The sequence below is a fragment of the Nymphalis io genome, chromosome 24 (genome assembly GCF_905147045.1).
Source record: "Nymphalis io chromosome 24, ilAglIoxx1.1, whole genome shotgun sequence".
Lineage (NCBI taxonomy): Eukaryota > Metazoa > Arthropoda > Insecta > Lepidoptera > Nymphalidae > Nymphalis > Nymphalis io.
Genome location: NC_065911.1, coordinates 9931458 through 9955860, shown reverse-complemented (window position 1 = coordinate 9955860; position 24403 = coordinate 9931458). Strand labels below are relative to the sequence as shown.

Genomic DNA, 24403 nt, shown 5'->3' with positions numbered 1-24403 from the left:
GGCCTGATAACCAAGAGCAATCTCTTACAGGTAACCTCGCGCGTCGTGAGATGAGACTCAGGACAGTAGTGGAAATAGATATATACTACTACTATATAACGAAAGACACAATGCAAGGTTGAATTTGATTAAAATTTGTACCATCATCAGTGAAGCTAGTAATTGGATTGCGACGCTGTCTTTCAATAAAACATTAAATTGATACACCGAAGGATGTGGACTGTGCGTGAACAACTACACTCCTGTTTAGATATGATAATAATGGATGTCTTTATACCTAAAGAATTTTTTTTTTATTCTCTCCCACATACAATAATGTTTACATTTTCTTTTTTTATAATATATATAAATACAGTTATATGTGGGATACAGGAGCCCAAACTAGGTTGCCCTGAGCTAAGGGTCTCCTGGCTCCCCCTCTTGAGTATGGAACTATTTATTTGTTTAATTTTATAGAAAACAGGAGAATCACTAAAGCTTTTACAATATATTATCTAGTAATATGTTATACTTATGCTAATAGAAATAAAAAGACAATGTATGCTTGTGAATATGTGCGTGTGAGTGCATGTGTATGGGTGTATGTGTGTGTGTGTGTGTGTTTGTGCCTGTGTGTTGTATGTATGTGCATATATGGTGTGTAGATTATTTTTTTTACTACAATTGCTTGTTTATTATTAATGTATTAAATTAATAATTTTTCTGTCTCTTCATAGTCCAGTTTTAAAAGCCAGTCAGTTAATTTCCTCTTACATGCGAAATTTAAAATCAAAGAATTTTTGGGCAAAGAATGTTTTGACCATTACAGATTTACATACTTCATAAGATCTTCTAGAGTCAGCTATATCAATCAGTGAGGCCTTAATCCTGGAGTGTTTTTTTAAAATGATGTTCAAAATGTAAAGTTTTCTGACTGCTAGAACATTTGCTTCCCTATATAGGTCTACAGTAGGAAATATGCGTGGCTTAGAGAGAGCTACTTTAAGTATCATTCTTTGAGCTCTTTCAACTTCAATTATGTGCGTTTTGTTAGAACCACCCCATTATACAGTATGCTATTAAAGATTGACATAATGATATATAAACAGTCCTGATGAGGGTCCAGTCAGCGATAAGTCTCATATTTTTGAAAACATATGTAAGTTTTCTGAGTTTTTGACTTAATTGTTTTAGATGCTCTTTAAAATTAAGATTTTTATCAATTGTTATACCTAAGTATTTAGTTTGATCTATTTTATTAATAATGGGACAGGTACATTTGGTATGATCTGCTAGATTACACGAATGAGCTACTAATTGATGTGATATTGTATTATTAGGAGTGTTGCGTATTGAAAAAACTATGTATTGAGTTTTACTTGGATTCAGAGTGAGGGTATTATAAGACATCCAGTGATTAACTGTATTAAAACCTTCTTGTGCAAATTCAAATACTTCATTCCATGTTTTACCGTGAAATGTAAGTGTGGTATCATCTGCATATGATATTATTTTACACTTTCTTAGCTTTAGGTTACAAAGTTCATTTATATAGCAAAGAAATAGAGTTGGGCCTAAAATGCTACCCTGCGGAATTCCATAAGTGACAAATCTCTCATTGCTGATAACGTCACCTATTTTAACCTCCTGGGAGCGACCTAGCAGATAAAGATATATATATATATATATATATATATATATATATATATATATATATATAGAATTAGCTGGTATAATATATAGATATTCCTCAGTAGTTACTACAATAAAATAATTACAATGCAATTATATATGTATTCAACATATATAATTATATACAAAAAGTTTTTTAAAATCCTTTAATGAAAATCTACGAGTACTGGTCTTAATTTATTAAGGTTGTAAATAAGATATAAAGTGACTTTGCATTTACGTACAATATCGTATATAAAGTTATTTCTAAGAAATGTAGTACAATGGAAATAGCCGTACGTGAGTCATATCGGCCGCTATCAGCGTCACACGACCTTGCGAACACCGCGCCACCGCGCCGGTCTCACCACGACAATGGAAACCAATGAATTTAACTACAATTTATACACGCCAGCTAGTAAAGGATATTATTAACGCAGTATCTGGTTGCTCTCATTGTATGAAGAGTATTACAATGCAACATTGAAACTCAATTATTGAGTTGATAATTTGCTACTTGTACTTGCTAAGTACATTTCATAACTACGTTTGGTTTTAAACATTCGAACAATATTATTTAGAAAATATATTTTTTTACGTTTTACGTGTTACTGTATCTTTAAAGCCGAGACATAAAACGTGTATATTAACCGAAATGTCACATTCAAACAAGCTTAAATAAGCTTCAAATTCTTCTCGAATTGAGCGGAGGGTTTAGCCAAGCAGCGGTACATATACAAGTTCTTACTATTACTTTAATCTCCGAGCACAGTTGAGTCTTCATTTTAACCCGGATGTATGTTTTGATTCACGTGTTCCGTCCACTGCGTATTATATTAGCTGAGGTATAATTTAAAAATTAATCATTTGCAGACACGATGACGTCACTAAAATATTTCTGTTTAATTTTTCTACAATTATCGTTTAGGGCGAATGAAGATTGGTGATCTGAGTCATTTCGCATCTCGTGACGAACAAGGCCGACGCGCTGAGCCGGTAAAGGCCGTACGACAGCGTGAGATTAACTCGTACTAGCAAAAACCAAGGATGAACAGGCACAATGCATTATTGCTAATGATTTTTAATTTCTGAAAAAATTGCCTTAAATTATTTATTTATTATAAATGTTAATTAAATTAATGTATTCCCTCTCAATGATGTAACTTAATTTAACAATCAAGTAAATAATCAAATACCTACGAACAAGTTTTATAAAAACCAATTTATTGGTTACTTTTTATTTCATGTTTCATATCATACGAGCCACTCACCCGCTACTACAATCTTTTTGACTCCTGCGTCATCTTTAGCTTATATTAAATTAATGCAATGTAGCAGAGGGTACATTAATTAAAAAAACTAAATGGGCACTTACTCACCAACAAACTTATTTTAAAGTTTGGCGAGATATTTTCTGTTAATATTGCACTTTATTGATAAAAAAGATTAAAAAATGTAAAACTAATTTAATAATTCAGTAGTCATCGCATGGACACGCACAACTGATAAAAGTCATCACAATCATCTGTTTGCTATAGGAACGAACGAGACAAACAAAGAAATATTCGTTTTTATATTAGTATATAAATTTATAAAAGGAAATATAACTATAATTAATAATATATCAAGTATTAATCTATTTATTAGTTTTGTAATCAGGATATTATCGACACCTTGACACTTGTACTGTCAAAGTAATACAATAGACTTTATAGGTACACGTTGTAACTCACAGTGTTATCAATTGAATTTTTAAGAAATTAACAGCGATGCTTATACTACATCAATTATAAAACTAAAATAAATAAATTATATTAAAACGAGTTAATAAAGAGACCCTTGCACACTTGCGCAATATACACTGTGTCGTGTGTATTGCTGTGTCCATGTTTTTCGGAAAAGTATGCCAGCATATTAATACACAAAGGGACATGACATAGTAGATAACGTGGCTGGTAATTTTTGCATTTCTAAAAAAAAGATTAACACAACTTTTTAGTCCTGTTATGATTAGTTGAATTTTTTTGTTTATTGATAGATGAATTGTCTAGGACGCCTAACTCAGAATTTGTCCTGTGCTTGCTAGTTACGGAATAAAAAAAAGGCAAGAATAACGGATAGTAGGGTAAATGTATGGAAATCACAGATAATAAAGTTTTAATAAAAATAGTAACTTAAATTCTTCAAACTTCAAGTCTTCTATCTGTAAGCAAATAAAATATACTTAGAATTATTTTTCCAATGATATAAAATAGATAATGTCTACATTTGTGAATACGATAGAATATTGATATTTATTTCAGGGTAGTAATAGCAACTGTATTTTATTATAAGTATTTTATCTTTCCTGGGTAGTGAATATCTAACTATAAAATACTGACAGCGCGACCTTTGATCACGTGAATCTTAATCGTCGATCTCAGGTTCTAACCCGGTAGTTGTACGGTTCAAGTACTATCGAATTTCTTGTAATTACATTGTCTCGTAAATCTGCCACCAAACAACATTGGAACAGCGTGGTGGAACAAGGTCCAAACCTTCCCAAATCCAGATGGCATTAGCCCATTCGATCAATTACTGATCATTTACTGTACTATATATGTTATACACGTAATTTTTAAATTTTCACTTACTGAGACCTTTTGAGGAGCAGTGTGGTAGATGTCCAAAGCGTTTTCTTGACAGAAAGTGAAACAGAGAAGGTAGACTAAAATTAAATTATTCCTCATATAATAAACGTATCACAAATTTGAAATTTTATATGTTTTGATTTCTGATTCTATATTTCCCTTTTAATATAAATAACTTAACCAATGACATTCGCCTGTTTTTTGTTATTTTTAGCTTTGAATATGCAGGTGAAACAGGTTTCAGTTTGTTTGTTCTAAGCGCTGCAGCGCCTGATTTATAAAGCTGTTTTGTATAAAACATTTAAAACTATTTTTAATTTTGATTCGATAAATACAAGTTATATTGTATCCATTATGTTTTAAAATCATCATTATGTACTATATTATGTTAATTAAGAAAATTATTTATTAGTTAAGAAAACTCAGTGCTTACATAAAAAAAATTAGCTATTACAACTATTTCTGTCAAACAGCTAGACACTATTGATACTGCTACTTAATTGTTTTGAATATACATGCCTATATGTACAGATGCCTTTACAAATAAATAAATACATCTTGTAAATATTTTAAGGTTCAACTTGAGCTACGTACCTAATTTTACGTTTCATTTTGAAGATATTTTTTATGATTTCTTTCTAAAATATCTAATTAGTAGACACCCGAAAAGTTGCTTCATTAGGCAGCGATCAATACAAAGTTGAAGATAACTTAGTTTTAGTAAGCATCTATTAGTAACGTTTCACTTTTACCAGTTTTAGAATGAACAGTTTAATAACAGAACACGTAGAATCCCATTGCAGACCAAAGACCTCTCCACTACACTTAACGGTAATAATTATTTAATTGTAGGTAGTCTGTTATTTATTCTATCGCTAAATCAATATTTTGTTTTATTGTGTTGCCGTTTGAATGGTGAGTGAGCCAGTGTAATTCCAGGTGCAAGGATTCAGTGTAATTAGAAATACAAGAGTTGGTCTTGCTTTTATATAAAGATTTGCCTTCTTATTTGAACTATATTCTCGGTCGGCTCGTGTGGCTTATATCGTTGAAGATATAAAACCGGTTGCGTTATTTAAGAACGCATAAAACTATAAACCTTCGCGTCGTATTTATTATGCCTCAAAGATGTTGGCTCGATTCCTAAATATGGCATAACTTTTATTATTATTTATATTTTCATTCTTACATACTTTGGGGCTTGTGGTGAAACAGGGCAAGGTTATGTGCGGAATGTTCCTCAATAAACCGGCACTATGTAATTTGAGGTTTTTCATTATATTAATTTTAAGGTTGCATATTTTAACAAATGTAAATACCAACGAAATTCAGATGAAACCCCCTCTGAGCAATACTGGACTCAAAGTAAAGCAAGTACCAAAATCTATTTATTAAATGGAAAAGTTATTCCTGAGCATACAACAGATGAATGGAGAGCCACCTTTTTTAATAAAGTTGGTTAAAAAAATTAGAAACAGGCTATAAGAACTAGTAACACATAATCCACATTATTTTAATCAGATTTTATTTTTATATTTAAACATTTAAATAGATGGTGTACTAAGTAGCAGTAACCTTAGTTACTGTCCATAGCTTTCAGTAATTTTATTATTTTACATTAGTTTTTCAATCATACAAATATTATAAAGAGTTTAATAAAAACTAGATCGGTTTGATGTTATTTCCTGATTCAAACAAATATTACATGATTGCTAATGATTCGATTGTTTAAAACTTTACATATGAATAGCAGAAACAGCAAAATTTTAAAATATAGATTTGTACTTTATAGATAACTGAAAGATTACTTCTAATACTTGAAAACCAATCACAATTTATTGGAACACATTATTCTTCTCTAATAAATGACAAATAATATAATTTAAGTTTCTGAGGTGCTACGTAACAATATATTTGAATGCATGAGAAAGATAGAAAGAGAAGGACATGAGGCGTGCAGTAATCTTAATTGTATACACATAGATACGAGCAATGTGTCGGAGCAGGTACACGGTTCGCGTGAGGTTCGCGTTGCAGACGGGAACAGACCGAAGGACACGCAGCCGCAGCCTTGCGCTCCCGTCGGTAGGTAACATGACATCGTTTTAAACATCCTTTATTGATCACTCAACAATAATTGCACTTAGTATTTCTAAATCTAACTACACATTTAGGTAATCATTTCATAAAAATCGATTTTCCTCTTAAAATATAATTAAAATAATATTAAATTTCAATAGAATTCCTTAACAACGATCAGTAGTATGTACTATGTACAACATTCAATGGCAATAAATGAAAGGCACGATATGTTACATTCTGTCGGGTGAAGCAGCGGCGCATTAAAACTATTAAAATTATTGTACTAGTGAATAAGATCGCAAATCAAACGTGATTTCGACGAGCACTGATGTCACCGTACAACGATAACAACTCGGGGCGAGGCAAGCGGAGAGCGCCCCGCGCCGCCTCGTCCGCACCTGCCGCGCGGCCAAGGGGGCGCTGCGCCCGTCGTCGCCGGTGTGACCCACGCACACAGCCACACAGCACTCAGCACTGTACGACATGTAGCGACGCCGCATACGCAGCCTACGACACGCACTACACCCTCGTACGCACACTACCGCTCCTAGCACCTCATAGTTTCTTCACGATGTCAAACTTCGACTTTAGATCCATTGGCACCTTCTTTGGATCAACTTTTTTTTTCGCAGCAAGCTGTGCGCGCATCTCAGCGGCTGTCATTTGAAGATTAAGGCGCGGTGGAGGCTCTGACGAGGGCGACTCGTTACGGTCAGTAACTGGCGAAGAATCGTTTGTACTCGCTGGCGAAGAAGCATTTGCAGACTGCGCGGATACTGATCCTGCCGAAGCCGGTCGCTCGGGAGCATCCAGATCAGGAACGGGCTCACCCGGTGCCGGAGCTACTACAAGTAATTCCGCATCATCAGGTCGTTGCTTGATACGCGCCACTACTTGCTTATGAGTTTCTCCGCTGATGCTCTGCCCGTTGACTTCTAAAATGCGATCACCGCGACGCAAGCCGGCTGCCTCCGCCGGGGAACCGTCGTCAACTTTGCCGATGTACTGTCCAGGCTTGCCTTTCTCGGCGTGTAAATTGAATCCATACCCATCGAAATTAGGCACCTTCCGCACGTGGCAGAGCCGCGGTTCCGCGGCCGCCGACCCGTTCGCAGCCATAACTATGACTGTGAATGCGCGCGATTGCTACCGCACACTCCGAGCCACTGCCACCCGCGTCCGCGCCGCACACCTCCGACACCCTCCTCCGCCTCACCTGTGGAGGCTCCGGCTCGGCACCGAGGGCGAGCGGAGCGGGGGAATATGAGTACTGCCTCCAGTGTATACCGAGTCGCCGCTGAGGCGCGAACTATCGTCGTGAGTGTAGTGTGTGCACGATTTGTTGTTGCAAGTACAAGGAGAGGGATTCCAATCAAACTTTGAGAACGGTGAGTTCGGAACTGTTAATAATACAAGCTCCAACGACAGGAGCATAGGTCTAAGGGCGACACGTCATAACGCTTGTACCTTTCGGGATCGAGGTCGCTTCGAGAGTATGCCGCTTTCCCGCGATGGTATTCCTTATATATTAAAATATTCCTTTAAACAAAATGCCATTTTAAATGACTGTGGGGACTGTGTTTGGTTTATTTTAAGAATTAAATATAATTAAGAGAGAGAGAAAGAGAGAGTCCACGACTTTAACCCGGCTACGGTACTTTTTGCATTAGATAACCCTAAATTCATAGTTTAGATACATTCACTCGAAATGTTTCGAATTAATTACTAACATGTACTCACTACTCACGTAGTGATGCTAGGCGCGGGGTGCCCGCGCGGCCGCTAGATGGCGGTAGTAGCGGTCGGACGGTCGTTGATCTGCTTCAACTCTCACACGTTAGGCCTCGCTCAGCTGAATTCTAATTACTGTTTACTTCATAAGTCGCAACTCCTAGGACAGGATGAACTAAACCTACACTACGAGACAGGATAACTCCCTTCCACGGACCGTTGCTATGAGAACTTGTATGGAGTTCCTGTGCACGGATTTAACGTGCTCCGTGACCGTCATAATTATAAAACATCGTCCGCACAGGAAGTAGATATCGGTCTGCGCATCATGTCACATTGTATTGTTGGGAACAGTAATTTTATTACTTATCTTTCACTAGCTACGAGCACACGCATAACGTGGTGCGCGGTTCGGTTTAGCTTAAAATATTTCATGACTCGTACAAGCAACAGTTACATACGTGTCAACAACAACACTAATCTTCGATAAGATTACAGTTATCTTGGAATGTCTTCGATTAGGACACATTCTTGATATCATAAATACAAATTAATTTAACTAATATGTGAAATTTAAATTAATTAAATAAAACTATAATTAGGTGTTTAAAATATTATTATTGAATAATCGATAAACTTTGAGGAATAGCTATTCGTTCAAGTGATGTGATCGACATTACGTACAGAAGTCGTGATTCATCAAAAGCCTTCCATTAATCAATTCATAGTCACACCGCGCGCGCAACACTCGGAGCGCTTTGTCGATATAATTTTGTTTTTAAAGTTACTATCACTATAATATGTATTCTAATTAGAAAATCTATACACGATTTTAATATATACTTTTCTAAAATATATTTACTTAAGTTTTCCTATATGACTATAGATATTTATTTAAATGATTCACCTTTCGGCAAAGTGCCAGGAATATGGGCAGTAAGCTTCGAATTCCACGCGGGTTTTGTTAGTAGTAAATATACTTGAACTGCCTCTACATACAATAGAGTAACATATTAGGTTTCTAGTCGGCCCTTCTTAAATTGTATTTGTACGTATTATATGCGAGATGGATTATACGTAAATCTTAACTGAGAAGTGTGGATTATATTACAACATGCAACACTAAACTTGTAATTGCTTAATTTGTGTTTCATCAAATAAATCGTGAGGAAACCTGCATGGATCGGGTCGGTTGAGAATCAGCCACACCTGCGATAAGCTCCAAACCTTCTTCTCAACAGTACTGCCAACAAAGTCTACACTTTGTACAGCTGGACGTAGTATACGTATAGCGCACAAATGATATAGGATTACATTTAAAAAATATATATATGATTACATAAATGGTCATGATAAATATTAAATAAAACATTTAATGAAATAATTTCAGCGATTGATCTTCAATGACTATAAATTTTATTGTAAAACAATTATATTTAAATATTATATGTATGTCTAATGATTATATAATGACCAATGACTGGTACAATTGATTAAATTTTTCTGCGAAACCGCATCGATGAGTCAAATGACATTACAAATGTAAGCTCTCGTTACGATAAACTTGAAATACTAAACAAAACCGTAATTATAACCAATGGGTATGTCAATCGCGAACAGAATCTTTAACGAACTTAAGAAACTGTTATTTTATTGATATTTCATTTTACAGTTTTATTTTCCAAAATTGCAATTAAAAACAACAAAGGCGTCATAAAGTTTAACTCCTACAAATTATTAAATGTTTTTGAAATATAATGTGTTAAATTAATGATTATAGCACCGGTGCGATTTAATTTGTAGAAATTATTTACTAAGTGGTTCTCGTTGGTTCTTCTCAGTTCTTCTCGGTAGAATCTACATTTCGGACCGGTGGTATATTTAAACTTTAAAGTGCCAAAGACGTAGTAACAATAGAAGCTTACATGAATTAGATATATTTTGCCTATTATAGTATGATATGTATATCCTAGAAGGTGTCATTTAAAATTATTAAATAATCTATATCGTGAGCATTGGGACAGGAATCAGTTGTGTGATAACGTAGCTTACGTTTAGATAATTTTAATTGGTAGATTGAAGTAAATTATTGTTTTTGTAAATAAACCAAATAATGATAAAAGAACAAGGACATTACCTAAAACACTGTTTAGTTCTCGATCCAGTGTGTTTAAATAGCAGATGATACTAAAAACGGTTTCCCGGAGCTGGTTCGTTCGCCCGCAGACACGAGTCACACTGCGAAAGTTGCGGTGAAACCATCGCGGTACTACTGAGACCAAGTTTTTTATTCTATGAGTCTACTCAACGAGGAATACTACTAAAGCGACCCTGACATACGTGAGTTGTTTAGCGATATATTTCATTAATTCTTTTTAAATGTTAATCCAAATTGTATTTAAAGTAAATTATTTTATATATAATTTATATATCGCCTTACAATAAATAACAGCACATAAATGTTCCACGACCGAATAAAGGTGTCTTCTCCTAAGTAGAAGGATTGAAACCAATTCCACACCGCTGTTCCAGTAAGGGTTTGTGGACACGAGGACTGACTTTCATTCGAAACATGTAGGTTCTCACGCTATTTACTTTCTCCGTTAACCACTATAAAAAACACATTCGGTAAACATTCACGAATCACTCTTATTATCCACCCTTCTCGGCTCTTTCTCTAATATGTCTTAATGACAAATAATACCAAACTATAAATCGATATTACGATACGGTTTCTGTCTTATTTGTAACATAAATGTCTACGTTTATTGTTCAAACATGGGTCGTAACTCGTACATCAGCGCTTGGAGTATTTTTAAGGCTCAATGATGTAGTAACTAGTAAACACGCCGTTCGCTTCGACATTCCCGAGCGATGACGTGCGCTCATCGACTCGACTTCACGCAGGTAGCGTTTCACACAGACACACGCACATAACATTACTATTTATTGCAATCGTTTCCAACGATACGTGACTTTTCTAAAATCGTATATAACTGGTGAAAAAATGAATATTTTGTTCAAATCCAATGAAATCTACGTAATATTTTATATTGAACAGTGACTTAATAAACCTCTATTCAAAAATTCCTAACATCATACAAAAGTTGAATTTTTCATTAGGAGTGTTTATTAAATTGTAGGTATGTGTCAAATACTAGTGACTCTTAGTCTGCGGTATGGTGCGAGGCACTGGTGTGACAGTCGACGGCCTTGACTGCCTCACACAGCCACGCAATGCTCCGCTTTTGACAACAACGCACTCGAACTAACATGTAAAAGCTATCTAATTTTTATCTGTAGTCATAAAGTGAATAAGATTCCAAATACAAAAATAGTATTCTTATTATATATTTGTATTTAGAATTTAAAATTATATTACAATTATATTAGCACTCATATTTCAGTGGATAGAATACATTAATCTTAAAGATTGCGTCCTCAAATCGCCTGGATTTTCACAAGCACAATGCGGTGAAGTGAATCATGATACACATGGCATGATGAGAAGCTTAGGAAACGGTCCAATAAAAATAAAAATATGTACAAACTTTATTTTTAGGGGCGTTTACCCAGCAGTGGGACGTCTGTTACTACTGTTACCATGTTTATAATAATCAAAACAAAACACTAGAAAAAAAATAATTTCTAGTTTTATATTAAAAATTAACACTTGCATGAAGGCGGTAGGTGTTTGAAATAGACAATCGTAATACTATTTTTGATCTCCTTAATTTTATTTGTTTAAAATACAATACACTCATACTAGAGTCCCACACATGAAATAAATAAATATAAACTTACGCAGGCTATCACAAGCATTTTAGAATCGTCATATTATAAATTACGTTTAAAGCGACCACCATTACGGAATGGATATTTTACTGATGATTGACCAGGGCCGACCTTGCGTGAGCCAGTGTAACTACAGGTGCAAGGAACATCTTGCTTCCTATGGGAAGCGGCGCATTGGCCCTTAATGGAAGGAGTTAATAATTCGTACTCTCCCAATGTGTAAGGCCAATAAGTACAAACTACCGTCGCGTGAGGTGTCGTTAAGTTAGGTAACACGAGTAATAGATACAACATATACTTGTATAAATAAGTAACATATCTCTATATGGCATAATAACTCATAAAATATAAGAACCGTTCAGTCTTTTTACAACAGAATAAAGACCACCCTATAAATAATTTCTTCGCAAATTTCCCACGCGAGTCGATGTGGCGACAAATAACAATAACGCAACGAGGAGCCGAACCCGCCTCACTTTCCCCCGACCAGCAACCTGTCGGCGTGAACGTTAGAGACGTTGCGGCATCGATATTACTCGGTTTAAGTAAATAGTAATACATCTTTACAAATACCTACATAAAATAATATATCGCAGTAGTATAATGTAGTATCCCTTACCAGTCTTTAGTAGACACTAAGGTCCGGACAATCCAAGATACAGTTGTCACCTGTATCGTGAAGTGTTGTAGATATGTTATAATAATATAATTGCACAGATGTTTGCATTTCGCGCAAACGTAAGTGTGATTGAAATGACAAGTAATATCATATACATAGCAAAGTTATTATTTAACATTATATAAAATTTGTAAAATTAAACTATAACCTTCTCTGTAGTTTGTAAAGAGTTTTAAAATACGACCCGTATTAGGCCTTTATACTTAAGCCTTTGTACTTTTTATTATTGTTTTTATCCCGGCATATGATAGATCGAACGTCGATAAACTTGACCATAGTAGCTATATAATCTATTTCAGAAGCATATCGTAAAAGTCAGCTTTAAACTAATTATTTCGATCATAATAAAGATTTCGTTTTTACAGCGATGACGTTAAAATTGAAATGAATTTAAAAAAAACACATATTAGTCATATCAGTACGGATTAAGACGAATAAGATTTTTTTTTTATCAGACACCTCACAATGTTACCATAGTAATGTAATCGGCGCTTTAATCTATCGTCTGTTCTAATTGTATCGTAACAGTTATAGAACACATTACCTCACTGTCATCGCCGCATATGAAAGCTGCCGATCACGCTACGGTGCCCGTTCGAGCGAGACGGCGTGCGTCGCGCCCGACGAGCCTGCAAAAGACATCAACGACGACACGTCTTATACGAATACAAGATGATTCATAAACTCCATACTGACAACTATAAACAGATCGCTACCCTTGAAATATTGAAATAATAGCATCGCCCGTTGCTACAGACAGTTCATACTTGAAAGTCAATTAAATAAATACGTACATACAAATCTTGACGCTATATAATATATAACAATTAGTTCATTAATGGTTTCCTAAGAAAGCTTAACTCGAAATTTATCTTAATACTTGGTAAAAATTAGAATATTTAATCAACCAAATTTTTTTATTACATAATTATATATATTAAGTATTTTGTAGATATTTTCTCGTGATAATATTTTAATTACAAATAAAATTCTTAAAAAACAAGTTTCTTACACCATGTACTTACATTTTGTATATTGTTATAGTATCATGCCGCGGTATGTTACTTTGGCGTGATGCTTCAGACCGTGTATAATATATCTGTATATGTATATTTCGTATGTTCCTAAGGTAGGCAATTTGTGTTTTGGGCAACAGCCGACTAATATACATATTTGTATATCATATAATTTTAAATAAATATATTAATACGAATCGAAACCGCAGTTCCGGAGCGGAAGGCGGGTTCACTGCCACCTGTGCCAATGAGACAACCACACTTATATACCTTAAAAACTAAGACAAATACAAACAGGAAGGCATTTTTGTTGGAAATTTATCTATTCGCTACAGAGTTATTTTTAGAGGATAGCCCTTAAGTACCGGCTACCTAACAATGCATTTTAAGGTATTATTAATTAATGATTGAAATTTCAAAAATTAACAAAGGCAAAAATATACATTAGTTTCTTCATAGAGCAATCCTACGATCATTTCACAGGTCTTATGACGTGCGAGTCAAAGACTATAATTATGTGTGTGTGAAAACCAAAAGCTTCATCAGTTATAATGAGATCACTCACTCCTGACTCGATAAACTGTAACGTCAAGGTCAAAGTTGTTTATTTACCTTTTCTTCTCCTCAAAATATACTAAAGACCTGATTGCTGTACAACAAATCAATATGTTATATATTCAAGCACACACAGGCACATGCACACGTAGAGACGTCGTAGGTACTCGTAGCTGCACGATTACGTTATCTCTGATAAGTGGTCGCTACTTCAAATATATCAGCTTTCTGTAGTCTTGATTATTAATTGTATTATTTATGAATACAGTCCTATATCAACTTAGCCATTTTAATTATTAATTACAGTTTGATTTTAATTAAATTTGATTAAAAACTTGATCTAACGAACCTTTTGGTGTGGGAATAAACGGGAATCTATGGTATGTAATTTTTATTCATTTATTGTAACTACGAAAAACGTTCTGTATTCGCCCTCAGATTAAAATATAAGCCACTCTTTACATAGTAAATGCACCGCCAACCATTGCTATAAATGGGTTTTCCCTCGTGACTTACACTATTCTCTACACTGCCTCATTTACCGCTCTATCCAAAACTTAGCTATACAAAGTATTATTCGTTCTTATTTCACAATTACAATATTAAGAATCGATTGATCTGACCGAATCGAGGAGACATTCTCATGAAGAGAAATTTTAATACATTTTTTTTTAATATAGAGATGGATTTTTAGTCAGATTATCTTTGTTATTACATTATCTTGCTAATATTCGTAACAATTTTCAAACACTGTCTAATCCTTAAAAATCATCTCGCGCTCGACAGCAAAGTAAAATATAGAGATCATATCTTCGTGTGTTGCATGAAATTAGCTCTGTGTCCATCGACTCGCATTAGAGTAGCGCGGTGGAATAATCTTCAAGTCCATTTTGCTCGATGCACTCGCAATCCTATATTATGATTGACAAAGGTGTTTGCTACTATATTAAAATTCCTTAAATAGTTTTAGATTTGCCAATTAATAAATTTAAATATCATGTAAAAACAAAATGTCAATCAATAACTCTAGGTCTAAACTCGATAAAAGATTACATAGATGATAAAAAAGCTTGGAGTTAGCATTCGTTCAATTCCATGCAGAGTCAATAATAATTCAATTGATAATTTAATAAAACAGCAGTACTTGGTATTATTGTGTTCCGATTTAAAGGGTGAGTGAGCCAGTGTAATTACAGGCACAAGGGACATAATATTTTAGTTTCAAAGGTTGGTGGCGCATTGGTGATGTAAGCGATGGTTAACATTTCTTACAATGCCAATGTCTATGGGCGTTGGTGATCACTTACCATAAGGTGGCCCATATGCTCCTTCGCCTTCATATTCTATAAAAAAAATAAGCATGTACTGAGCATCTTGGTGGTTTATCCGCACCGTTGGTAACTTTATCTTAATCTTGTAAAACGACGATTCAACTAAACGAAGAGCTTAGATAAAGTATAATATCTGATTTTGAAAACCACTTGTTCACTCTTTGTTACTCTTTGTTATTCACTCGTCAATACCAGCCAGACTCTCAGCTCATCATCATCACAACACAGAGACCATGACAGAAATTTAATTTAATTTTACTGATAGTATTTTTAACAAAAAGTATTATAAATATGATTAGTGAATATGTTTTTTTATTTTTGTTTAAACGGTAATATTTGCATATAAATGTGGCGATATTTCCTCTCACAGTTAACATCGAAAGGTCCTTGAATAGTTGATATTCTCTATGCAAATGTTAGAATTAATAACATATGTATAATATTAATGTATAAAACGTGAAATCAAGAATAATTATGATGAGTAATAAGAAATATTAGATTGCGAATTACTTATAAAATCGGACGTTGCACCATAAATATAAATTAAAAAATAAAACAATATACAATATATATTTACATTAAAAATCTACTAGTTTGTGGTTTAAAGTGCTAATCTCAGGAACTACCTGCACTACGTACACACTGGCGTGTATAATCTTTGTTTAGCACTAGCGAGGAAGGAATAATCAGATTCGTTACCAAAATATTTATATTCTTTCTAATTAACGAGAGAAAGGTCAGCGAAATGTGATGGTGGTTCTATGGACTATTGAAAATATGTTATATCTCTCGTGCCTGGCGCTCCACTGGTTCATTCAACCTTCAAACCGAAACCCTGCAGTACAAAGTGATGCAGTTTTGCAAAAGACCTAGACAACAGAACAATATTATTTACAATAATGACTTAAATAAATATATACAAATCAAAACTAAAAATAGCTACTGTACAAGTATTGGCCCGTTTACTGTTGGTACGTATACGCAGCGTTTCCCCGTTGAATTGCAATTTCAATTCTTAGAGCGGATACCTGTCATCGAAGAAATTTTTTTTTTTTTGTAATAGGTAGGCGGACGAGCTAATCGGCCACCTGTAAGTGTTCACCATTAAACATCGATACTGTAAAAAATATTACTCATTCCTTACGTTGTCAATGCGGCACCTATCTTGGGAACGGAGATGTTCCTTGTGGCTGTAATTACATTTGCTCACTCAATATTTAATGAGTGCGTGGTACCTACTCAGATGGGCTTGCACAAAGCTCTACTATCTAGTAAGCAATAAAACTAGTACTATTCTATATAATTTGGAATAAGACTCAGACTCAGAATAAACTGGTCACATAAACATATAATATTTACATAGCAACGTGTTCATAACATGTGACTTCTACGTGGACACAGTGAAAATGTTTCAAATGTTTTGTTTGAGTGTCAAATATAAATAAAAGACATATTTTATGACAGAGGAATTGTTATTGTACGGACATGTATACATGGCTCTGCTATGTACATGCGGTGTATGAATTTGTGTGTTCGAAGTTTATGAAAGACTTTAAAATTATATTTAAATTTATAATTATGTATATTACACAAAGTTATTCGTAGTCATTAGTGAGAGCAAAACATAACCTCTGACAGACCCACTCTGGGTGTCACTTATCATTACTTCTGCCAAACATAAATATTTTGAATTGCCGTATTGGTGCATTTCGTTTTGAAGGGCGACTCTGTGTATTCACAGACATAAGGATATAACTTCATGTCTGTGTGTTAACAGATAAGGTTAGGAAGAAAAGTATTTTACTGTCTATAAGCAAATCTAATGCTTGTATATTGAATCAAGATTTTGAGTGTGACCGATATGAACATACATTAGGTAGTATTATACACTACCTCTATATATGAATGTAAAGGAAACAAGTACACGATAACTTCAATTGCTAACTCTTCAAATGCATATTAATACTATAATATTAGCAGTTTGTTTGTTTGTTTGTTTATAGTAAAGATGGACAAGACAATTAGAGAACACAAGTAAATAAAAAATTAACTAAATACGAGCCAATACGTATTTTCAAGTGGTATCGATTACAACGATAAACATTGCGACACGAACACCTATACTTGGTGTAAATATAATTAACTGCGTTGGAAGGTGATTCGCAAATCCGCAATTCATTAGCAAGCCCACACACGTACATATATAAACCCACACAGAAACAAATTACCAATAACATGTAACGAAGAGTAAATCTATTGACGCCCGCACATCAGGCATAGCATACTTTAAACGAGTTGATGAGTGTGATATATGTAATGTTTTACAACTTAATAAGCAACAGCCTGTTAATGTCCCACTGCTGGGCTAAGGCCTCCTCTTCCTTTTGAGGAGAAGGTTAACCAATTAATAAAGGGATAATTTATTTTGGTTAAAATTTGTAGTTTTTTGTTCCGTCTTTAATCTTTCCTGGCTAGATCCCGCTGAGTTTCAGTACATAATTGCAACTTAACCGGTAATGCTGCCGATCCAGTAGGGCCAGTGACCCAACTAAATAGAGAATATATATATATACGGTTTCCTTCGACCATATTAAATTACGAATTTTTAATTTCACTGAAATTCTACCTCATGTGTATTCCACCAACCCGTATTGAAGCAGCGTGGTGGAATAAGCTTCAAACCTTCTACTCAAAAAGGGAGAGGAGGCTTTAGCCCAGCAGTGGAACATTCACAGGTTGTTACTTACTCTTAGTTAGTACATAATTGGCCTCCCAGATTTGTTATTTTCTATGAACCGAGTTTTACATTTTAATTTAGACATAAAACGTATTTCACGTTCACTCCGATTGGTTAAAATATTTTGAAACAAAAATCTGCAGAATGTACAAATTTTAATTGAATTTCTATGTACGTTAATGGCACACTGCATTTTGATTAATACATTTACTTTTCAATATAAAATGGCAACTATCGATGTGGAAGCATTTTAATGTGTCCTATCAAACAATATACTTGTTCTATTAATATTACTTCGCAATAATTTTTTATCTATACATCAAAAATATATAAAGAATTGTATTCTTATTTCATAATACAACATTTTATTTTTATTTTAAAACGTCCCCTTTTTTATATTTAAATGAAATCCTATTTTGGATTTTCAACACAATCAATGTTGACAGGGGTTTTACCTATACGTTATCCACACATACAAGTATACGTAAAAGTAACAGCCTGTAAATGTCCCACTGCTGGGCTAAGGCCTCCTCTCCCTATTTGAGGAGAAGGTTTGGAGCTTATTCCACCACAAGTCGAGATGGCCCAGTGGTAAGAACGCGTGAATCTTAACCGATGAACGTGGGTTCAAACCCGGGCAAGCACCTCTGAATTTTCATGTGCTTAATTTCTGTTTATAATTCATCTCGTGCTTTTCGGTGAAGGAAAACATCGTGAGGAAACCTGCATGTGTCTAATTTCATCGAAATTCTGCCACATGTGTATTCCACCAACCCGCATTGGAGCAAGTATACGTATTGCTACTTAATACACACAATATTGTTTAAAAGTTAACTCATAAACCAAAAACCATTAAAAATAATATTATAAATAGGTATAGTAATTTAAAAATAATATTATTATCGTGAATGCGGAATCTTGAGTGTTTTCGAATAAATATATTTTAAAATAAAGTTATCATTGTCTGTCCAAAAGTTTCAAATAGACACGTTCGTGCTATAGCGCCGAAGGTCGGCAGTACTACTTATTTATCATAACTCATAACATTGATATGCATAACTCCTTTGGAATGCGTGCCTTGGAACCTGTTAGCTGATAGCACTCCGCAGCCTCCGAGCTGAGTTATTTTAAATTGTCTTGTGACGTAATACACGAATTAGTAGCTACGTATCTAATGTGTTTTCCTTAACAAAACATATACAAATTAATCTTATTATATATTGAATTTGAAGCTGAATCCTACCGAGATGAACCAGCGAGAAACTCAGTAGTTACTCTTTTCATCAATTTCAGCACACAAATCATAATTGTATATTATACATACATAAGTCCTGTTTGAAAATCATCGAGTACCACAATTTATACACTAAAGCAAGAATTCTTTGCTTACTGGTAACGCTTAAAAAAAACAAAAAGTAACAGTCCGAAAATGTTCTAAAAAAGGCAAAGGCCTAGTAAGGCCTTTTTTAACTTCTGGACAGTCTGGCCGGCTCTGTTACTGGAAGAGTATTTTAATCTCCGGTTTAGTATTCTATAACGTTAAACCGAGTATAAGCGCAAGGTCGTTTCAATCGTTCAGTAAATAAAGTCGTAAGACAGCAAAGAAAGCGCTTAAACTTTCTCAATAAACACATACCTTATGAATTTGTGTTTAAAATAACTATGAAGTTAGCAAGAATGCTCGTACGCAGAGACAAGAAATTATTAGAAACGCGACTTGTGTTCTATTGTGAGAAAGAGTCAGGATATGAATGTGTATATTGTGCGTGAGAGAGAGGTGGGAGGTTTCTCTTTCACGACGCGCATCGCAATGAAGGGCGCACCTGCGGCGCGGACAAACTTAACACATTACCCACTGCTATCTGCTATCTATAAACAACCTGCCACTGAAGCTAATATATTCTTATTAGGTTCAATTTCAACGGGTACTTAATAATTGGTTTACTTTGTTTTTGTTTTTGTCTTTCATCTTTTACGTTTTACTTATATAAATTAATGGGTTATTTTTTTCGTATTGTATGCGTTAATGAGTACAAGCACCGTTCATCCGATCAAATTAAAACTTTGTTAATTTGCTAACACTTACGTGTAGGCTTGTGGAGTAGAATATATATTCGTGTATGGTAAGTAACCTAACATATTATGTTACGCCGTATTAACATTAAAAAATATGCAATATGCCAGCTTGGCATTTACTGTGTATTGTTTTTTTTTAAATTTCAATTCGTTTTCATTGTCACGTCATATTATATTAAATCACTTAGTTATTATAAATACTTTTATTTAACCAAAATCTTTAGTACGTTATTCATTATTGAATGTTGTGTACGCTTATAAACGATATACATATCAGTAGTTGATTTGTTCTCTTTGAATGTTATGTATGCCACCATTTAATATGTATATTGTTAGTGCTCCTATTAAATAAATTTAAAAAAAAAATAATAAAAAAAAAATTGGCATTTTAGACTCTTAGCCTGTAAATTCAATTTGACATATTAGTGACGGTATATTATAACAGTCACGCAGCAATTTACGCTTGTAATATCGAAGTCATTTTCATAATTTCAACAATCGTCACTGTCAAAACAATTTATAACTGTATCCGATGTCCGTTCCGGCCGACAGATTTTATTTTGTTCATAATAGCAAACCGCAAAAGGTTTTCAAAAGGTAAATAATTTATTTGTAAATGTACTAGTTTTAATAAATTTTATTTACCTAATAGTCTGCCCACTAGTAGAAGATAAAGTAAATACTGAATAATGAATCCTTCAATCAAGATGGACCGATGTCCTGAAGAAGGCGGAATTGCTTTACGACTTTAATGGATTAACAATTATCGCGAATAATAAATTCCCCATAAATGTTAAAAGATGCCAAAATTTAATTGAATCGCTTCTCGTTATTCTGATAGTATACATAATACGCGCGTATTTAATTGAAAGTCTATTCAGATTAATCAAATTCATTTTGATTCAGTTAATCAATTAAAATCGAGTCTTTCTTTACTTTTTACGAGAACTTTCCCACAATCATCGAATGTATTTTATCTTAGCCCTGTAAATCACGCTTTATAAGCAGCTACTGCATCAGAATTGATTTGAATTCGAATAAAAGTTACATAGAAGTAGAAGCTTGTAAATAATAGATTGGGTCCATGCAAGCGGCATCACTACTGTTGTCATGTCGAGTCACGTTTTGTAAACAAAACCCAAAGACAAAGATCTTTCACGACATTGTGCGGTGACACGAAGTGCTCGCCGTGTCGGCAGTTGATTCGTTACACTTGTGTCGCGTATATTGTTAATAAAATTATTTCGCAACTGGCAGAATTCAATATTTGAACAAAACGTGTCCATGCAAATACGTTTATAGTGTTATTTCAATATTATAAAGCTTTCATTTGTTCTATTATAATGTTCGTGTCAGAATATTTACTTACTGGTATGTTTTTCTGAAAATTATATATTACAATAAAGACGAGCAATTTGATTATAATATTACCATTTCTTTGTTTGCAGATTCCACAAAAAGCATATCGAGTATTTAACGTTCCTACCAAAAATAAGCTATCGTGATGCGTGAGTGGAACCAGTCGGCGTGAAACCAGCTGATGATGGCGCTGAGGAACGCAGGCGGCGGAGGGGGCGGTGCGCGGGGGAGGACGTCGGACGCGACGGCGGCGCGCGCCCTGGACGAGTTTGATACCCTGGCAGGGTTGAGGAGAAGTGCTTATGTCTTGGAGCATCTCGCGACCTTCACTGTCACACGCGAGACGGGCATCGTGTATCCCGCAGACGGCATGAGACGGCTGTTGCAGTTGGAAAAGAGCAACGGTAATATTAGAATAGAATAACTTCGTTACACACAAGCTTCTCCAAATGTATCGCATTCACATCGCTTCAAATGATGATGATGATGATGATTTTCATTACGATAGTTCAATGGGATGATTATCTGACAGGGTGGGATAGAGTTTAGTCGTAGACCTAACTAATAAGGCGTAGGCGCAACTTTTGCAGCTTTCCGAGGCACAAGGCTTACTATCAAACAACGAGATACTACTGAGAATATCTAGACAGAAAAACGCAATACTGTGACCTCGAGATCTGCAGGTTTACAAAGAGAAAATAAACACACAATACACGTTAAAGTATATATTTCGCAAAGTTTTCATACAAAATGTATCTATAACTACAATAGCAATTACACAATCACTTATCAGAGCATTTTCAAGTAATCTTAACAAAAGTTGTAATTTGTAACTTCAACAATTATAAGTATATGGAAATTTTTTATAGGTATATATTGTTAAGTGAATCCTTTAGTAAGGGTTTTTATCCTTGAATAAGGGTTTCTTGTAAGAGCTTCTTAAAAGAATCTCTAAATTTCGAATCGACGCTGGATGTACAATCTGGATTTACCAAATCGTGTTACATGACTATTCAAGTGCTGATAAAGATACTTTTATTCAAACAATAGTTTAATCCTTCTCCTCTCTTTAGGGTCGTCGGTCGGCTTCAAGTTATTCATAACTTGCCTCAAGAAACTGACTGTTTAACTTCTTCAAACTGTTTAGCTTCTTTAAAACGGACAGAAGTTTCCGAGACAACGGCGTTCATCCTACCTACTCGAATAAAGAATATTTTCATTTCACTTGGTTGTCCTTTAATTTCAGGAATATGGAGTCAAAAAATGCAGCTTTGTTTAGAAGATCAATGGGTCTTAGTAATGGATTACGAAACTGGGGTGAGATTTTTTTTATTAAATATATTGCTTTTCTTCACCAGAATGGGTTGAAACTACACAGTTGTTGTTAGAGCTTGACAGTTTCTGCATAAATACCATCAAGATAAATCGTAACGCAGAATTGTGTATGAAACATTTTCAAGCAGTATAGCAATGGTCGGATAATAGTTAGTTACAAGACAAATTATTTTTATCAAAAGTTATTTTTTTAAGTAAGGTATGATAATAATTATCTAAGAAGTATAAGCCATGTTAAGCTTTTTTTAGTTATGTTATATGTTTACTGGAATCAAATTGTTTGCTAATAAGATAAATTTAAATCGTCATCATTCGGATGTTATTGATATAACAACCTACAAGTAATATTTATATATATTGTTCTCCTGTTACAGTCCATAATGGAACGCTTCCCGGCCTCATGGGTACATTCTCCTACCGCGTTTACCTCCCCTGAGCCTGCGGAACTGTACAACAACGTGCTGGCCTTCGTAGTTGGCGCTCCGGAAAACAGCGGTGGCAACTCACCTGCGAACGCTCGACGTGAACTCCACATATTCCAATGCCATGACGTCGGAGCTCAGACTCTGGTTGAAGAATTAAATGCTTTAAAGTAAGTTTATATATATTTATAAATTTATTTCGCTGTAAATAATGTTTTATTGCAAAGGCCATTCGATTATGGAAAGCACTGCCATTGTCAATTAGACAAGCTCAAATACTTCGTTTATGGTATAGCTGGTAGGTTATGAATTAGTGAAACGTTATTACTTTACTCTGCCCTGCATAGTATTAGACTGTTTCTGTTCCTTTTGTCGTATTTTAAAAGAATATCTCATTATATTATTATAACGAAGACTCGAGTTGTTAGACTCGAAGATGCTCGTGCTAGTGACAATACTTAATTTCATTTGTTATATATTTTCAATCAATGAATATGTTATATTTCTTTATAATTTATAATATATATATATATATTTTATATATATATATATATATATATATATATATATATATATATATATATTTATATTTCTTTATAATTGTGGGAAATCTCCCAGAAAAAGATTTTTTATGATATTAAGTAATGATTCAAAAATCATGATTAAAAATTGCTGCACAAATCAAGAAAACGTGGAATGGTGGCAACAACGCTATAATGATTTTCTCGTTGAATCGTATAAATATATACTTTAATGTTATCTTCCACATATTATTCATCGCGTAAAAACGCGTGGAACGCTTAATCTTATCATTTATCTCGCGGTCCTACTGAGATGAAGAGGAGCTGCTTGTCAGATGTAAGATGCAGTGAACTCGCAAACGGTCTCGTGTACACTTCATATGTTCAATAAAGGTTTCTATTTTCCATTACCCGTCTCTGCCTACACCTGGTGTGCATACTTATACTTACTAGTGTTAAAAGTCAAGTGTAACATAGATGTCCG

The 24403-nt window shown here is 34.3% G+C and overlaps 2 protein-coding genes across 6 annotated transcripts in view; one reads left to right on the top strand and one right to left on the bottom strand.

Annotated features, from left to right (window-relative positions):
* Window positions 1-6380: 6380 nt before the first annotated feature.
* LOC126777811 (Na(+)/H(+) exchange regulatory cofactor NHE-RF2-like) lies at window positions 6381-7557 on the bottom strand. The gene has a single exon (XM_050500949.1). The coding sequence runs from the start codon at window positions 7479-7481 to the stop codon at window positions 6918-6920; it is 564 nt and encodes a 187-aa protein (XP_050356906.1). The 5' UTR covers window positions 7482-7557; the 3' UTR covers window positions 6381-6917.
* A 73-nt stretch (window positions 7558-7630) lies between these two features.
* The window catches only part of LOC126777807 (epidermal growth factor receptor kinase substrate 8-like), a 27871-nt gene continuing 11098 nt past the window's right edge, over window positions 7631-24403 (top strand). For 3 of the 5 annotated variants that reach the window (XM_050500942.1, XM_050500939.1, XM_050500943.1), the window contains exons 1-4: window positions 7631-7750; window positions 21731-22045; window positions 22888-22958; window positions 23351-23568. In XM_050500942.1, coding sequence (XP_050356899.1) covers window positions 21823-22045; window positions 22888-22958; window positions 23351-23568 — 512 coding nt within the window. In that variant the 5' untranslated portion in view covers window positions 7631-7750; window positions 21731-21822. Of the gene's footprint in view, window positions 7765-14392; window positions 14519-21730; window positions 22046-22887; window positions 22959-23350; window positions 23569-24403 lie in introns of those variants that run through there. The other 2 variants (XM_050500941.1, XM_050500940.1) reach the window with 2 other exon arrangements.

Excerpts from the sequence above, each read along its gene's own strand:
- LOC126777811 (XM_050500949.1), bottom strand. The coding sequence starts at position 7,481 with ATGGCTGCGAACGGGTCGGCGGCCGCGGAACCGCGGCTCTGCCACGTG.